Below are 14802 nucleotides of genomic sequence, written 5' to 3'. Positions count from 1 at the left end.
CGAACAGCAGGATATGCAGAGGCTGCGGGATGGAGAACCCGCTACAGGACCACGAGTGCGAAGCGAAGTGCCAGCTCTGCGGCAAGGACCACCCTACGGCGGATCGCCGATGTAATGCCAGATACAAGTTACCGTACACGGTAAAGAGGCGCCGCTGGGAGTGAGTCAGACGAGAGGAAGAAGCGATGTACCCCGAAAGGAAAGCTGAAAGACTCTACAGGCCAGGACGAGACTGGAGACAGCGGTCGGAACATCGGACAAGCGACGGATCTGGACTAGATTTCCCCAAGCTCCAGGCAAGGGAAAGGGGCCGCTCGACGTCGAACAACAGAACCAGATCGAGATCGCGGTCCAGATCGAGATCCAGACCCAAGACCAGTAATACCGGATCTCCCAGAGCACAGGGAGGAGGATCCCAGAGCCCAAAAGGAAAGAGCAACGTCAACGGCGCCGCGGGACCCTTGCAGGTGAGCTGAGCGGATGCGGCTTCCGGGGCGCGTGCGGAGGCAGAGGCTGCTTTTCAAAATAGAGTTAAGATGCTAGAGAAAAAATTGGCGCAGATCAGGCAGAGCAATCTTGCGTTTATGGATGAAATTAAAAAAACTCAGGGAAGAGAACGACCGTTTGAGGAGCGGGAAAGTGCCACGCAACGAGGAAACCTCGAGAATTATAAGGGAGGAAAAAGACACAGCAATGGAAGACGTAGCAGTCACCGCCATTAAACGTAAAACCGAGAACGCTCCGATTGAAACCGGAGTAAAGAAACCCAAGCCAGCCACGACGCTCCAAGGAAGACAGGAGGAATTTGAACAGAAAATCGAAACCAGCATCAAACAGAACGAAACAAAATTTGAAACTAAACTAGAATTCAACTGGAAGTGAGGCTTGAGACAAAGATAGAGGCAAAGATAGAGGCGCTAGGAAAGGCGATACTACAGCAAGTGCAACAAATGATGGCTGACTTCGAAGAGAAACTAGCAATATGGGGACCGCAAACAAGTAGGGGGGGGGGGAACCGGTTAAGACGGCCATTAAGCCGTACACTAGGCCCCCGGTACCCACCGATGGATTGGAGAACCTGTAACGCCGCCATGGATAGACGAATTAGATACACGATTTGGCAATGGAATTGTAGAGGATACGATCGAAAACGACACATTTTGCAACACCTTGAAGACAAAGAAAACCCGGATATTATAATCATGCAGGAAATAAATGGGCTAGCAAAATTGTCGGGTTACAAGTCCTTTGGTACTGCCGAAGGGGAGGCGAAGTCGCTAACGACGTTGGTAAAGCGAAATCACTCGGTCGTTCAACATGACACGGAAGTTAAGTCAATCGATCACATTGTTTTAGAACTCATACCCATGCGGAAAACGAAGGACAGTCTCTTTGTATTAAATATTTATAGCAGTCCAAAGTGCAGACACCATAAATTTCGATCGCTCTTTAAAAAACCCTAGCCATAGCGGACAACGGAGCGGTAGTGATCCGAGGCGATTTTAATGCCCAACACGCGGCATGGGGTTACAAAATCGAAACTCAAAAAGGCAGGAACCTATGGCTAGACGCGCAACAGGAAGGCCTGACCCTCGTGACCGACCCATCGGTTCCCACGAGAATAGGTACCAGCGTTTGCGCGGATACTACGCCAGATTTAACATTCACCAAGAACATACGGGACACGCAGTGGACAAATACGCAACACAACTTTGGGAGCGATCACAATATACTAGAAATAACGGTAAGGGCGGGACCGCGCAATACAAAGGGTAGACCACTTAAGATTGTCCACTGGGACAAATTCAGGAAAATAAGGGAGGAGGCCGGCGACACGACACAAGGTATTGAGGAATGGAGCGAAAAACTAAAGGGAGATGTGGCGGCAGCTACGAAAACGGTCCCGCCGGAGGCGCATTTAGAGAACGTAGACAGTAAGCTTCTACACATGTGGGAAGCTAAGGCAGGGTTGCAACGGAGATGGAAAAAACAAAAACACAACCGGACGCTTCGTAAAAAGATAGCCAAATTAAACAGGGACATCGAACAGTACGCCCAGCAGCTATGCAAACAGTGGGAAGAAAAATGGAACAACATGGACAGTCAGATAGGAATGGCAAGAACGTGGAACATCCTTCGATATTTGTTAGACCCGGACGGGACAAAATCGGCACATAGGCGAAATATAAATCGGCTAATACAAGCGTACCGAGGGACAGAGCAGGACTTCCTCAAGGAAATCGAGAAAAGATACATCTCGCAAGCGCTGCCCGTCATACACCCTGACTACACAGCGCAGGTAAATGACGAATTATACAGCAAAATCGGCGAGTCAGAGGTCAGGCCAGCCCTACAGAAACTCAATACCAAGTCGGCACCCGGACTAGGCGGTGTAACGAATAAAACGCTAAGGAACTTGGACGATGAGTCTATAGCCAAGTTAACCGAATATATTAACGAAAGCTGGGAGGCAGGGCAGATTCCGCAGCAATGGAAGACGGCACAAATCGTGTTAGTACCTAAACCGGGCAAGCGACTGCAAATTGAGAACTTGAGACCCATATCTCTCACTTCTTGCGTGGGGAAACTCATGGAGCACGTGGTCCTAGCGAGGATAACTAGCTACCTAGAAGACTGTGACGCGCTCCCGCCCACGATGATAGGATTCAGGAGAAACTTCTCAGCGCAGGACGCTCTGTTACAACTAAATCATCAGATCACAGACGATTCGGGCAGATCGACAAAGGCAGTTCTCGGATTGGACCTAAAAAAGGCCTTCGATAACGTAACACATGCAACGATACTAGAGTAGGCGAACTAGGACTGGGAAAACGCACGTACGATTATGTACGCAATTTTCTAACGGGAAGGAAGGCAAAGATCACGATAGCGGACCTAGTTTCGGGGGAGATCGAGATAGGCAGCGCTGGTACGCCACAGGGCTCGGTCTTATCACCGATGCTACTCAATCTGGCGCTAATCGGGCCGCCAGCCAAGCTACAAGAAATCGAGAGTCTAAATCATACCTTATACGCTGACGATATCACCCTATGGGTGAGAAACCGAAGTGACGGGCAGATAGAACAAACGCTTCAAACAGCGGTCGAAACAATCGAAAAATATCTACAGGGGACAGGGTTAACATGCTCGGCAGAGAAATCGGAGCTGTTGCTGTACAGACCGACTCGCAGAGGTCGCAAACCAGGTAACTACAGGGAAGAGCTCACCCACAGAGAGGAGATACAGTTAAAGACGGCCGATGGGAAACCCATACCCAAGGTCGATAGGATCAGGGTATTGGGGCTCCTCATTGAAGCCAAGGGCAACAACGGAAAAACCCTCAGAAGACTGGAGGGAACTGTAGCGTAAATCATGAGGCTAATCAAAAGGATAACAAATAAACACAGCGGGATGAAAGAGGAAAACACGATCAGGTTAATACAGGCCTTCGTAATAAGTAGAATAGTATACGTGGCGCCGTACTTACAATGGAAGGTCGCGGAAAAGACCAAACTAGAATGCCTCATTCGGAAAATATACAAACTAGCCATAGAACTACCGATCGGCACCAGCACGGACAAGTTGCTGCAATTAGGCCTACACAACACGATAGACGTGCTCATTGAAGCGCAATGTATGGCACAATATGAACGCCTCTCTAAGACTAGAGCAGGCAGACATATTCTAGAGAAATTAGACATAGGTTACCACACACAGCACGGTGTCAAGGTGGACATGCCGAGAAAAACGAAGGAAAGATTGGTAATACCTCCCATACCAAAGAACATGCACCCAGAACACAATAAGGACAGAAGAGAGAACAGAGCGAAGCAAATAAAGAAGAAATTCGGCAGCGACAAGGGCGCAGTGTTCGTAGACGCGGCTCGATACAGTCGCAGACGGGGGTTTACGGCAGCCGTTATCGATAGGGAGAAACGGTGCAAGACGTGCGCGACGATACGCACCACAAGTAACGAGATAGCTGAAGAAGTAGCCATAGCGCTCGCAGTAGCTCAGACTAACGCAACCGTGATAGTCAGCGACTCAGACGGTAATAAGAAACTTTGCCAACGGCCGAATCTCCCCGGAGGCACTACGCATTCTTCTTGCAGGAGGCCAAAATTACAAAAGAAAGATATACATCGCCTGGACACCCGCTCACACCCTCGCGGAGGACGGCAACAACGAGGCGGCACACGACGCGTCTCGAGGGCTTACGGACCGAGCCGCAGTCGCAAGTGACGCCCCGACACCCTCCGGATGTGACGGTGCGGTAAATGAGTGGGAGTGGGAGGACAGAATGACAACATATGACCTTACGAAACATTATAGGTTACAGAGGCGCATATTCCCGCGACCTCACGCAAAATTGACAAAAAAGCAGTCTGTCGCATGGCGGCAGTTACAAACTAGGACGTATCCGAATCCTGCGCTCTCGCACATCATATATCCGGATGTATATCCTACGGACAAATGCAAAACATGTTAATCCAGAGCCACTCTGGAGCACATATTATGGGAATGCCAAGGGATAAATAACAATAAAGAAAACGCGGCCTCTAGCAGCAGCCTTCGCACGCGCTGGGAAGCCGCGTTGCTCAGCCCCGCCCTCGAGGATCAGCTATGGGCCGTCCAGCGGACCGAGGATGCCGCCAGGACCCACGAACTCCTGGCCGTCACCTAGGCGGGGCCTTCGACCCTCCCCACCAACTCGCAGGGCACACAATAAAGTTCCTTCCTCCTCCTCCGTATGGAAGCGAATTATTCCACCGCGGAAAAAAAGTGTCTTGCGGTGGTGTGGGCCGTTATGAAGTTTCGCCCGTATTTGTACGGCCGCTAGTTTAATGTTGTCAGTGACCCCCAGTGCCTTCGTTGGCTGAACTTAAAGGATGCATCAGGACGATTGGCGCGCTGGAGCCATAAGCTTCAAGAATTCGACGCGGTTATTGTCTATAAATCGGGAAAGCGGTATGCGGGTGCCGATTGGCCTTTCTCGTGCCCCATTTGAATCTGCCACTGTTGGACATGACGACGATGCAACCTTTGTCGGAGTTGTCAACACAGCTACAATCGCGCAGCAGCAACGCGACGACCCAGAATTGCAACTCATAAGTTTTTTGGAGGGTCGCACCTCCGTTGCCCCGAGGCTTTTCGCAAGATGACTAGCCTCATTTTGCTCGTGTAACGACGTCGTGTATGAGGCCAACTTCTCTCAGAACGGAAACGCCTGTTTGCTCGTCGTCCCAACACCTCTCGGGAGTCATTACAGGCACGCCATCAGTGGCGTAGCTAGGTCGTCTGGCACCCGGGGCCCATAGGTCTTCTGTCACCCCCCTCCCCGGGTGTAGCCGGCGGAAAGAGGGGTGTCTTCAGACGTATATGACACCCCCCCCCCTCACTAGCCCCTTGCACCCGGGGCCCACGGCCCCCCGGCCCCCCCTGTTGCTACGCCACTGCACGCCATAATAAAGCAACATCCAGTCGTTCGGGCTACACACGGACACTGTGTAAGGTGAGACAAAACTATTATTGGTCAAGACTCACAGCGGCCGTTTAACAATAAGTCCAGACGTGCCTTGTATTCCAGCGGTGAAAAACGCAAGCAGTCAGACTAAAGACTTCCTCCACCCTGTTGTGAAGTGCCCGAAACTCCACTCGCTCAAGTTGGAATGGCGCATCTAGGCCCATTTCCAACTTCAGCTGCGGGTCACAGATGGATTATTGTAGCCACAGACTACCTTACTGACTAAGCGAAAACCAAGGCTCTGGAGCGTAGCACGGCAAGTGAAGCAGCCCGATTTCTTGGAGAATGCTGCACTGAGGCACGGAGCTCCAGCAGTACTGTTAACTGAGAGGGGAAGTGCATTTACAGCCGAGATATTATGCACATTATTAATACTTAGTGGAACAGCTCATCGGCGAACAACGGCGCACCATCCGCAAAGGAACGAACTGACAGAATGCCTCACTAAGACGCTCGCGGATATGCTCTCCATGTACGCAGATGTGGAGCACAAGAACTGGGATGAAATCTTGCCGTATGTCACCTTCGCGTACAGCACGGCTCAGCAAGAGCACACGGACGACACCTTTAAGTCTCCTACATAGTCGTGAAGTCACAACAATGTTAGATCCGATGCTTCCACATGAATGCGATGACGTCGAAACGGATGCTGAAGACTTCACTCGGCGTGCTGAAGAAGCGCGACAACTTGCTCGCATACGTATTCATAGGGAGCACGATCACGACTCGAGACGCTATAATCTTCGTCACCGATCAGTCTCCTACGAGCCCGGAGAGGGAGTTTGGGTTCCGACTCCGATTCGCCGTCGTGGCCTTCCGGAGAAACTGTTAAAGCGCTACTTAGGGCCGTATAAAGTTCTTCTGCGGCTCACTGATGTCAACTGTGAAATTGCTCCCCATAGTCCGCATTGCTCAAGGCGTTGATGCCACCTACCGGAGGTTGTGCACGGGGTCCGGATGAAGCCCTATTTGCCAGAGTGAATTCACCGCACCGCAAGCGTGTCCCGGTCGTGTTCTCCTGATGATAAAGCATCGGGACGATGCTTTCTAGGAAGAGAGGCTAATGTCACGACGAAACAATAGCAAAGAGACAGAAGAAAACAAATTGAGGCACACGAGCAGCAACCACGCTTGCAGTAAAACACGTTGTGGGGCTAGTTGGTGCATAGCTTTCATTAGGTGAAGCGCCAATAGTGACAGCACACAAGAAGGAATACAGACAGGACAAGGCGCTACTTGCAACTGTTTATTGAATTCACAGCTGACTGATTATATAGCCATGAAGAGAGGGGAACGAAAAAACTTCATTGCAAGGCCTGCGGGAATGAGAATGAACAATTCTGTCAAGCAAGACTTCATGATACGACAATCATGTTTAAAAGTAAAAATTCTGTGGCGCGTGAATTGTTGAAGGCCAACGAGATTAAGAAAATAGGGGACAACTGTGTCAGCACACCGTCTCTGTATACACGAATGAAAGCATGTTTTTAGATAAGTTTTAGATGAAGCGTGATTTCCTTCATATGTATATTCAGTGTTCTCGCTTGTGCACATTCGCATAGCCAGTGTACATCTTTTTTACGTTCCCCTCTCCTCATGGCTATATAATCAGCCACCTGTGATTTCAATAAACAGTTGCAAGTAGCGCCTTGACCTGTCTGTATTCCTACTTGTGTGCTGTCACTATTGGCGCTTCACCTAATGAAAGCTATGCACCAACTGGCTCCACAATGTGTTGTACTGCAATACCTTTCTTCTACGGTGGGCCCCTTTCCATGTGTGCCTTCCAGTGCACCGAATCCTACGGTGGTGGTCTGTCATATCGCCCTTGCGACGTGCCGAGCGAGAACCCTAGAATACTGCATTAGGAAGGGACTTGTGCCGACAAAAGTCGCCACTCTGTTCGGTTGCGTTAAACCGTCGGTTGGCCACGTGAAAAGAATGTGCAGGATACTACGTTCCGAGATATGGCGACAGGTCCGCCTGCTCTACGATTGGCTTCCCCTGGTGAGCTTTTCGCTGGATCCAGTGAACATTGCAAGTACTAAGCTGCAGTCCCTCCGGAAGCTTGCAGCTCAGAATACGGAATTTTTATGGCGCAAGACCCTACCCATTCTTCCTAAAGGAGGCGAAACCAAGGAAGCCAGCAGCACGGCGCTGCAAGTTCTCGGGGGAGCCCTCATCCCGGAAGACATCGTTGACGTCCTCAAGAAAGGCCCCAAGCTAAGCTCCGAGCCCAGGATCCCGGGACATGAGCTTCTTTCCTTGAATAGGATTTCCAACAAAGCCGCACCAGAGGACAAGGAAAGGTGTCTGCTGGACGGAGTTGACAGCCTGGCCAGAACGGTGTCTAAGAAAGGAACTTGTCCAAGAACCCCCGCAAAACGTATCGTGAATCTTTTCAACGACAATGACAGACTCCTGCAGGCCGACAAAGGAGGGTTTGTGGCCATGCCGTCGGGCATGTTCAATAAAAAGGCTCTCCGAGCCATCCAGCGGCATTTCAAGCTAACGAAACTCAAGCCAAGTAAGGAAAAGAGCCGTGGCATATCTTTGTGTGAAGACCTTAGACTGCAGAAGCTCGCTAATAGCGTCCACAAATATAGGAAAAACTTTAAATGTATTCTTTACTGCAAAAACGCACAGAGATGATATACCGTTCAGATGCATTGTGAGCGAAAGAGGTTCCTGGCAAAAGGTTAGCCGCTACCTTCTAAAGCAGCTTAACACGTTGGTTATGGATGACCCATTCATGGTGAAGAATAGCTTTGACATTATAGCCTTTTTACGTGAGTCCCAATCGATGGGATGCTTGGTTTCAATAGATGTTGTTGATCCTTTTTATTCTATTCCGAAAAAAGAATTGTTAGCTGCCGTCCTGAGCTGCATCGAGATGAACGGGCAGGTATCCTTTCGGAATACCGCAGGAATTTCTGTGGATAACTTCATAGCACCCTTGGAGTTTTATTTGTGTTCAACAGATGTGTTTTCAAGGCCAGTTTTATGCGCAAAAGAAAGGAATTTGTATGGGCTCGTGCGTGGCTCCTGTACTTTGCAACATTTTCCTTGCGGGCATCGATAGAGCGCTATCGAAGGTTTGATGGAGGCAAAGTGCTCAAGGTTTTTAGGTATGTTGGGGGGGGGGGGGACGATTATTTAATCTTACTGACGGAACGATCGCCCATGACTTACTCGCATACTGTGCAGGACATTTTATCTGATTTGAAACAGCAAGAAAAAGGCTTAGATTTTACTTTTGAACTAGCCAAGGATAACAGCTTGCAGTTTTTAGTTCTTGAAATAACCCTTACTGATGAAGGTTCCCGCTGGATGTACCGACCACTTGCCCGCAAAGAATTGTTGCTGTATGAGTCTACACACTCCAAGACTTAAACGTGCAATTGCCACTATGTGCCTCGTATCCGCCCTGAAAAATCGTGCTGTCATAAGGCACAAGCAAGCTTTGACGACCAGATTTTGAAGTTGAGGAAGGCTGGCTTTCCTTGCTTGGTTTTAAGCGAAGTTTCGGAGGTGTTCTTGAAAAAGGTGAAAAAGAAAGAAAAAGAAGTCAAGAAGGTGAAACAGTCAAAAAGAAAGCTAAAGCGGTGGTGATACCATATTCTCATAAAGTGACGCATAATCTTAAGCATGTTGCCGTGAAATAAAAACATTCCTGTGGTTTTTTCCGCGCCGCGAAAACTTGCTACTTTGTGCCGCCTGCATGATTGGTCTGGATGACTCTAAGAAAGTAGGGTATTCTATTAAACATAAGAACCCCTTTAAGTGTGAAGAAGGGGTCGTATACCACATACCACTGAAATGTGGAAAAGGGTATATCAGCCAAACTGGCCGATGTATTAATGAACGCCTGCGGGAACATAAGCTTTCATTGAAAAATGGATATGGTTCAAACTTGCCGCTTCATTGCAAGGCCTGCGGGAATGAGAATGGACAAGTCTGTCAAGCAAGGCTTCATGATACGACAATCATGTTTAAAGTAAAGATTCTGTGGCGCGGGAATTGTTGGAGGCCAACGAGATTAAGGAAAGAAGGGACAACTGTGTCAGCACCCCGTCTCTGAATATATACACGAATGAAAGCATGTTTTCAGATAAGTTTTAGATTTAGATTAAGCGTGATTCCCTTCATATGTATCTTCAGTGTTCTCGTTCGTGCACATTCGCATAGCCAGTGTACCTCTTCTTTCGTTCCCCTCTCCTAATGGCTATATAATCAGCCACCTGTGAATCCAATAAACAGTTGCAAGTAGCGCCTTGTCCCTATCTGTATTCGTTCTTGTGTGCTGTCACTATTGGCGCTTCACCTAATGAAAGCAACCACGCTCCTTTTTTTGGAAAGAATACGAAGTTCGCGCGTTAGCTCTGGTGGTCTTTGAATACAGAGCTGGTTTTGTTTCTCGCATCCTCGTCCTGCGTTTTTGACGCCGTGACAATATTTCCGCCTATACCCATCTTTCCAGGTGACCGTCTTTCACAAGGTAACAAATGTTCAATGTTATCGCCCAGAGCAAGACGCGTCTTTCTGCATCGGGAATTTTTCGAATGTTATCGCTCATCCTCTCCAGCCTATGCTATCTCCGAGCCTAGTGTAATCAGGCTACATGCGATACGTGAACAGTGGTGTATATTTAGAACTTGTGCGAGCACCAGTGACTACGCTGAAGGTTCAACGAATCGTGCATAAAAAGCTGACGCGCTTCTCGATGATCACAGATTTTGCTGGCCGTATCATTGTACTTGAGTGTCACTTGTTTTGCTGGGCACAAGTTCGCGCAATATTGTGTTCAATTGGTGACTCCATTTCGTCAATTGTGTCGTTCTTCACCGTCACTACAACGTTCCTTACATCCCTGAGAGCTTTCTAAACGAATTGCGAGAACTAACCGCCGGCCAGACCCAGATAATCACTGAAATTCAGGGTCTTAAGTCTCAACTCACTTGCACGGACAAAGCAATTACTGACGTAAGCTAACGAATTAATGGCATTCAAGGGAAACCAGACGCTTTTGAGAAACCGAAAAATTCGAGAAACCAGACCCTTTCGCCATTCGAAATGAAGTGCATGCAATGCGCACCATGACTGAGCAGGCCACTGATCGTACTTCGAGCTGGGAGCACGTATCGACGATGCCGAAAATCGTTCCCGGCGGGATAACTTAATTTTTTACGACTTCCGGATCCTTTCAGCTCGGAAACCACTTCTGACTCAGAACGATTGATCGTGGATCTGTGCCGCGATATGTTGCAACCGATTGTTGATCAAAAAGAAATAGAACGTACACATTGCATGGGCTGTCACACCCCAAATCGCCCTCGCTCTCACATAGCAAAATTTACATTCCCTAAACTAAACCAAACTAAGCATTCTTTTGAATGGTCGAACGCTTGAGGGAACTGACTACAGCATTAGTGAGTTTTCTCGGCCAGTTAGAGATTCCCGAAAACATCTCGTTGCGTTCGCAAAAAGTAAAGGCGTTCCGTTTTCTCTCCGCTATAAGACTTCGTTGATTGGTTCAAAGAGGTACATTTTGATGCCGCCTCGAATAGTGCCAGAGAGGTAGCGTAGCAGTCGCATCACCAGAAACGGGAGCAGAGCAGAAATAGTGCTTCTCTTTCTATAATAAACACCAACGTACGCAGATTCCTCCCAAAGCGCGAACTGGTGTCGAACGTAGTCTTATCAACCGCTAGTGACATATTATTACTAATTGAAACGTGGCTGACCAGCAACGTTACTGATAGCGAAGTTCTAACAGACCTTCCCGGTTTCTGCCTGTATCGGAACGACCGCGCAGGAGCTCGGGGTGGTGGTGTACTAGTCGCAGTTCGCGAGCAGTTTCCATGCTCGCTAATCAACATTACGTCAGACCTTGAGATGTTGTGGGTGATAATCCGTGCCGCTCTAAAAAACGTCCTACTTGGTGTCTGCTACAGACCGCCGAGTGCCACTGCTGATTTCTGCCATAATCATACCGTCTTAAGCGAACTGGCAACAGCTCCCCAGACACGCAAATTCTGCTCTTCGGCGATTATAACGTCCCGCAAATAGATTGGCGTAACGTAGAATTATCATCAGTATCCGGGCATACGGAGACTCAGAATTTTGTCGATTTCTGCCTTAATTTGAACTCTTCCCAGCTGGTAATTTAGCCAACCAGGATTTCACTGCAAACGTCCTCAATCTCGTACTAACCCACCACCCTGACATCCTTTCATCCAATTGCTATTTACCCGAAATTAGTGATCATAAAGCCATCCATGCCACTTTCTCGCTCAATTTGTTGGTACAGGATATATTTAAGAAAGCAATATATCTATACGACGAAGGAAATTGCAAAGCCATAGAAGAAGCTATGAATACATTTTTCCCTGTATTTGAATCCATTTTTCGAAACCATGCCGTTAGCAGCAACTGGACGCGCTTCAAAACCAAACTAAGGGAACTTACAAATTCATTCCTAAAGGGACCTTTCATTCCTCTCAGCAAAATCAATCGTTCACAAAAACTCTAAAAGGCCTAGAAAATAAAAAAGCGGCTTTATCGCGTTGCCAAGCAAAGAGGACATTTAACCCATGCGCCTGGGTTAAATGTGACGATGCTGAACAGAACTGCGTTGACGCACTGCGTCATGCGAAACACTGATTTTACCACAATGATCTACCAAACCTACTAATAAATAATTCGAGGCAATTTTAGTCATAAAGAATAATTAAATGCGCTCTATTAAGATAACTAACGAACCGAACAAAATTAGTTACTCCGATTGCGCTGACGTGTTTAATTCTGCGTTTGCTACTGTGTTCACTAACTAATCTGATACACCTCGGATTTCGCCATCGCTTAGTATATAATCTTCAATGCCAGCCATCGTTTTCAATGTAGGCTGTATTTGTGCGGTCATCGACAAAACCATGTTCATCATCTTCCGGCATCGACGAGATAAATTCAAATTTTGAAAAACACAAAGAACATTGCCGCAGCATATCTGTATTTGATATTTGCCCAGTATTCTTCGTCAGGTTTCGTTCGAGACAACTGGAAAATTGGGAAGGTCGTTCCAGTCCAGAAATCAGGTAACAGAAGCTCGCCGTTAAATTACCGCCCCATCTCCCTAACAAGCGTCCCTTCCAAAATCACGAAACGCGTCACCTACTCTCTTATCATAGATTTTCTTGCTTCGAATCACTTTTTTCATCCCGCTCAGCATGGATTCCGCGAAGGTTTCTCGTGTGAGACAGTCCGTCACCTTTCTAAACGATGTTCACACTATCTTTGACACTAACATACAAACTGTCATTTTTTGGATTTCTCTAAGACTTTCGATAAAGTCCCTCATCAGGGTCGAGTATTGAAACTTACAAGGCTTAATTTCCATCCTGATGTTTTGAATTGGATTATAGAATTTCTTAGTAACCGCTCCCAATCTGTCATTAAAAATAGTCGCCTATCTAGCCCTGTACCAGTAACATCTGGCGTTCCTGAAGGATCTGTTCTTGGCGCTATATAATTTTCAACATATAATAATGGCTTACCTTCACATGTGTCTAACATCCGAATGTTCGCCGATGATTGTGTTATTTATCGCACTATATGTAGCACCTCGAAACAAACAGCCCTGCATAACCACTTCGCAACATACCAACATGGTTTGATGAGTGGTTATTGACACTTAATGCAAAAAGGATGTAAGACTACGTCAGTAACTTGCAGCAGTAATCCCCTGGTATTTGTTTACCAAATCAAAAGCATGCCTCTCTAATTAGTAGAGTCACACCACTACCTAGGTGTCACTGTGTGCAATGAACTGTCCTGGAATCAACATACTTCTAACATTATCTACTCTGCTAATCAGACACTAGGCTTTTTAAAGCGTAATCTCCGTGAGGCTCCACAAAACGTCAAATTGCTTGCCCTTGTTCGAGCAAAACTGGAATCTGCATCTGCAATCGGGAGCCCAGATCAAGCATGTCTTATCAGCTCACTTGAATATATTACAGAACTGCGCCACCAGGTTTATTCGCTCACAATTCTGACACGATGTCAGTATTTCTGCTCTTAAAGCAGAGTCCGGATTAACGATACTGTATAATCGCCGACGCATTGCTAGTCTTGAGGCCTGTTACAAGCTCTTTTTCAACACCCTTCATCGTTGCCGCAACACGCATCTCTCACTCTCACACCGCACCAGCCATCCGCAGCAAGTCGCACGCCTGCGTGCCCGGACTGCTCATTTTGCCGCCTCGTTAATTCCTCGAGCAGCTAAACATTGGAATGGCCTTCCTGCTGACATTGTTGACATCGCTTGCCTTTCTTTGTTCCACCAGCGTGATTGATCACATTTTGATAGCCAATGATGCATACATAACGTTGAATTTGTGTAAAACCCACCCCTTATGTAATACCCCTACCGGGGTCCTTAAGGACAATAACCTAAACTGAGAATATCATGCTTGCTGGGCAATCGGAAATGTGCTGCTCTCTGCGCAGGTTTTCCAAGGATATTGACACGGCTGATGTGACGCTGCGGTTCAACCTAAGAATGCTCATGATGCAGTTCTTCAGGACTATTGTGTCGTTCATACTGATCTCCATGGAGAATCCGATATTCTTGGCTGCGGTCATTCCACTGCTCATAATCTATTACTTCGTACAGGTAACCAGCAAGTTCATTTTGCACTTGGCAACGCGACACCTGCTAGCTCTCTTGCAGTTGGGTTTTAAAGTTGTTTAACAAGCTGTGAGCGTTCGGACATAAAAAAATTACATTATTTCTGGCTGTGACATGTGGTGCGATTTTTCCTCTGAGGAATTTTTTTACTTCCCAAGAGAGGTATCTTTTGACAGTTCAGGGAAGTAATGTGGAATATGGGAAGATGAATGCGAAAGTGTCTTCATTGTTAGACCATGTTTCTAGACTATGTTGTAGCTATTGGTTCGAAACAAGCCTTCGCTCAGTATGCATCGAAATACACTGTGCCCAATAAAAAAAAAATCGTTTTCGCCCCTTGGGGTTGAGCGTACTGTGCCCGAGATCGTTTTCCCCTGTGCTGGGGCTGAAGACCAGGAGGAGCGCTGTGTTGAGGCTGTTTCCTCGCAGTCTCGCACACGACACATCCCGCTTGCCCATTGATGCCAGAATGAGTCAGCAGATGTTTCAGTTTGCGTTAGGTGCACAAAATATCACATTTGGGCCTCTTTTGAGAATCTAGAGCGTTTATTTAAATACTTCTGAATTTGGGGTGAGCGGTTTCTTCGCC

General features: G+C 47.5%; 1 protein-coding gene across 2 annotated transcripts in view; it reads left to right on the top strand.

The window, feature by feature from the left end:
* LOC142567821 (multidrug resistance-associated protein 1-like) overlaps positions 1–14802 on the top strand; it is a 211265-nt gene that overhangs the window by 150060 nt on the left and 46403 nt on the right. For both annotated transcript variants that reach the window (XM_075677969.1, XM_075677970.1), the window contains exon 21: positions 14033–14198. In XM_075677969.1, the coding sequence (XP_075534084.1) occupies positions 14033–14198 (166 nt within the window). The remainder of the gene's footprint in view (positions 1–14032; positions 14199–14802) is intronic.

Source organism: Dermacentor variabilis, unplaced genomic scaffold (assembly GCF_050947875.1).
Source record: "Dermacentor variabilis isolate Ectoservices unplaced genomic scaffold, ASM5094787v1 scaffold_14, whole genome shotgun sequence".
Taxonomy (NCBI): domain Eukaryota; kingdom Metazoa; phylum Arthropoda; class Arachnida; order Ixodida; family Ixodidae; genus Dermacentor; species Dermacentor variabilis.
Note: the sequence above shows the minus strand (reverse complement) of the source record. Positions and strands in the feature narration are given on the sequence as shown.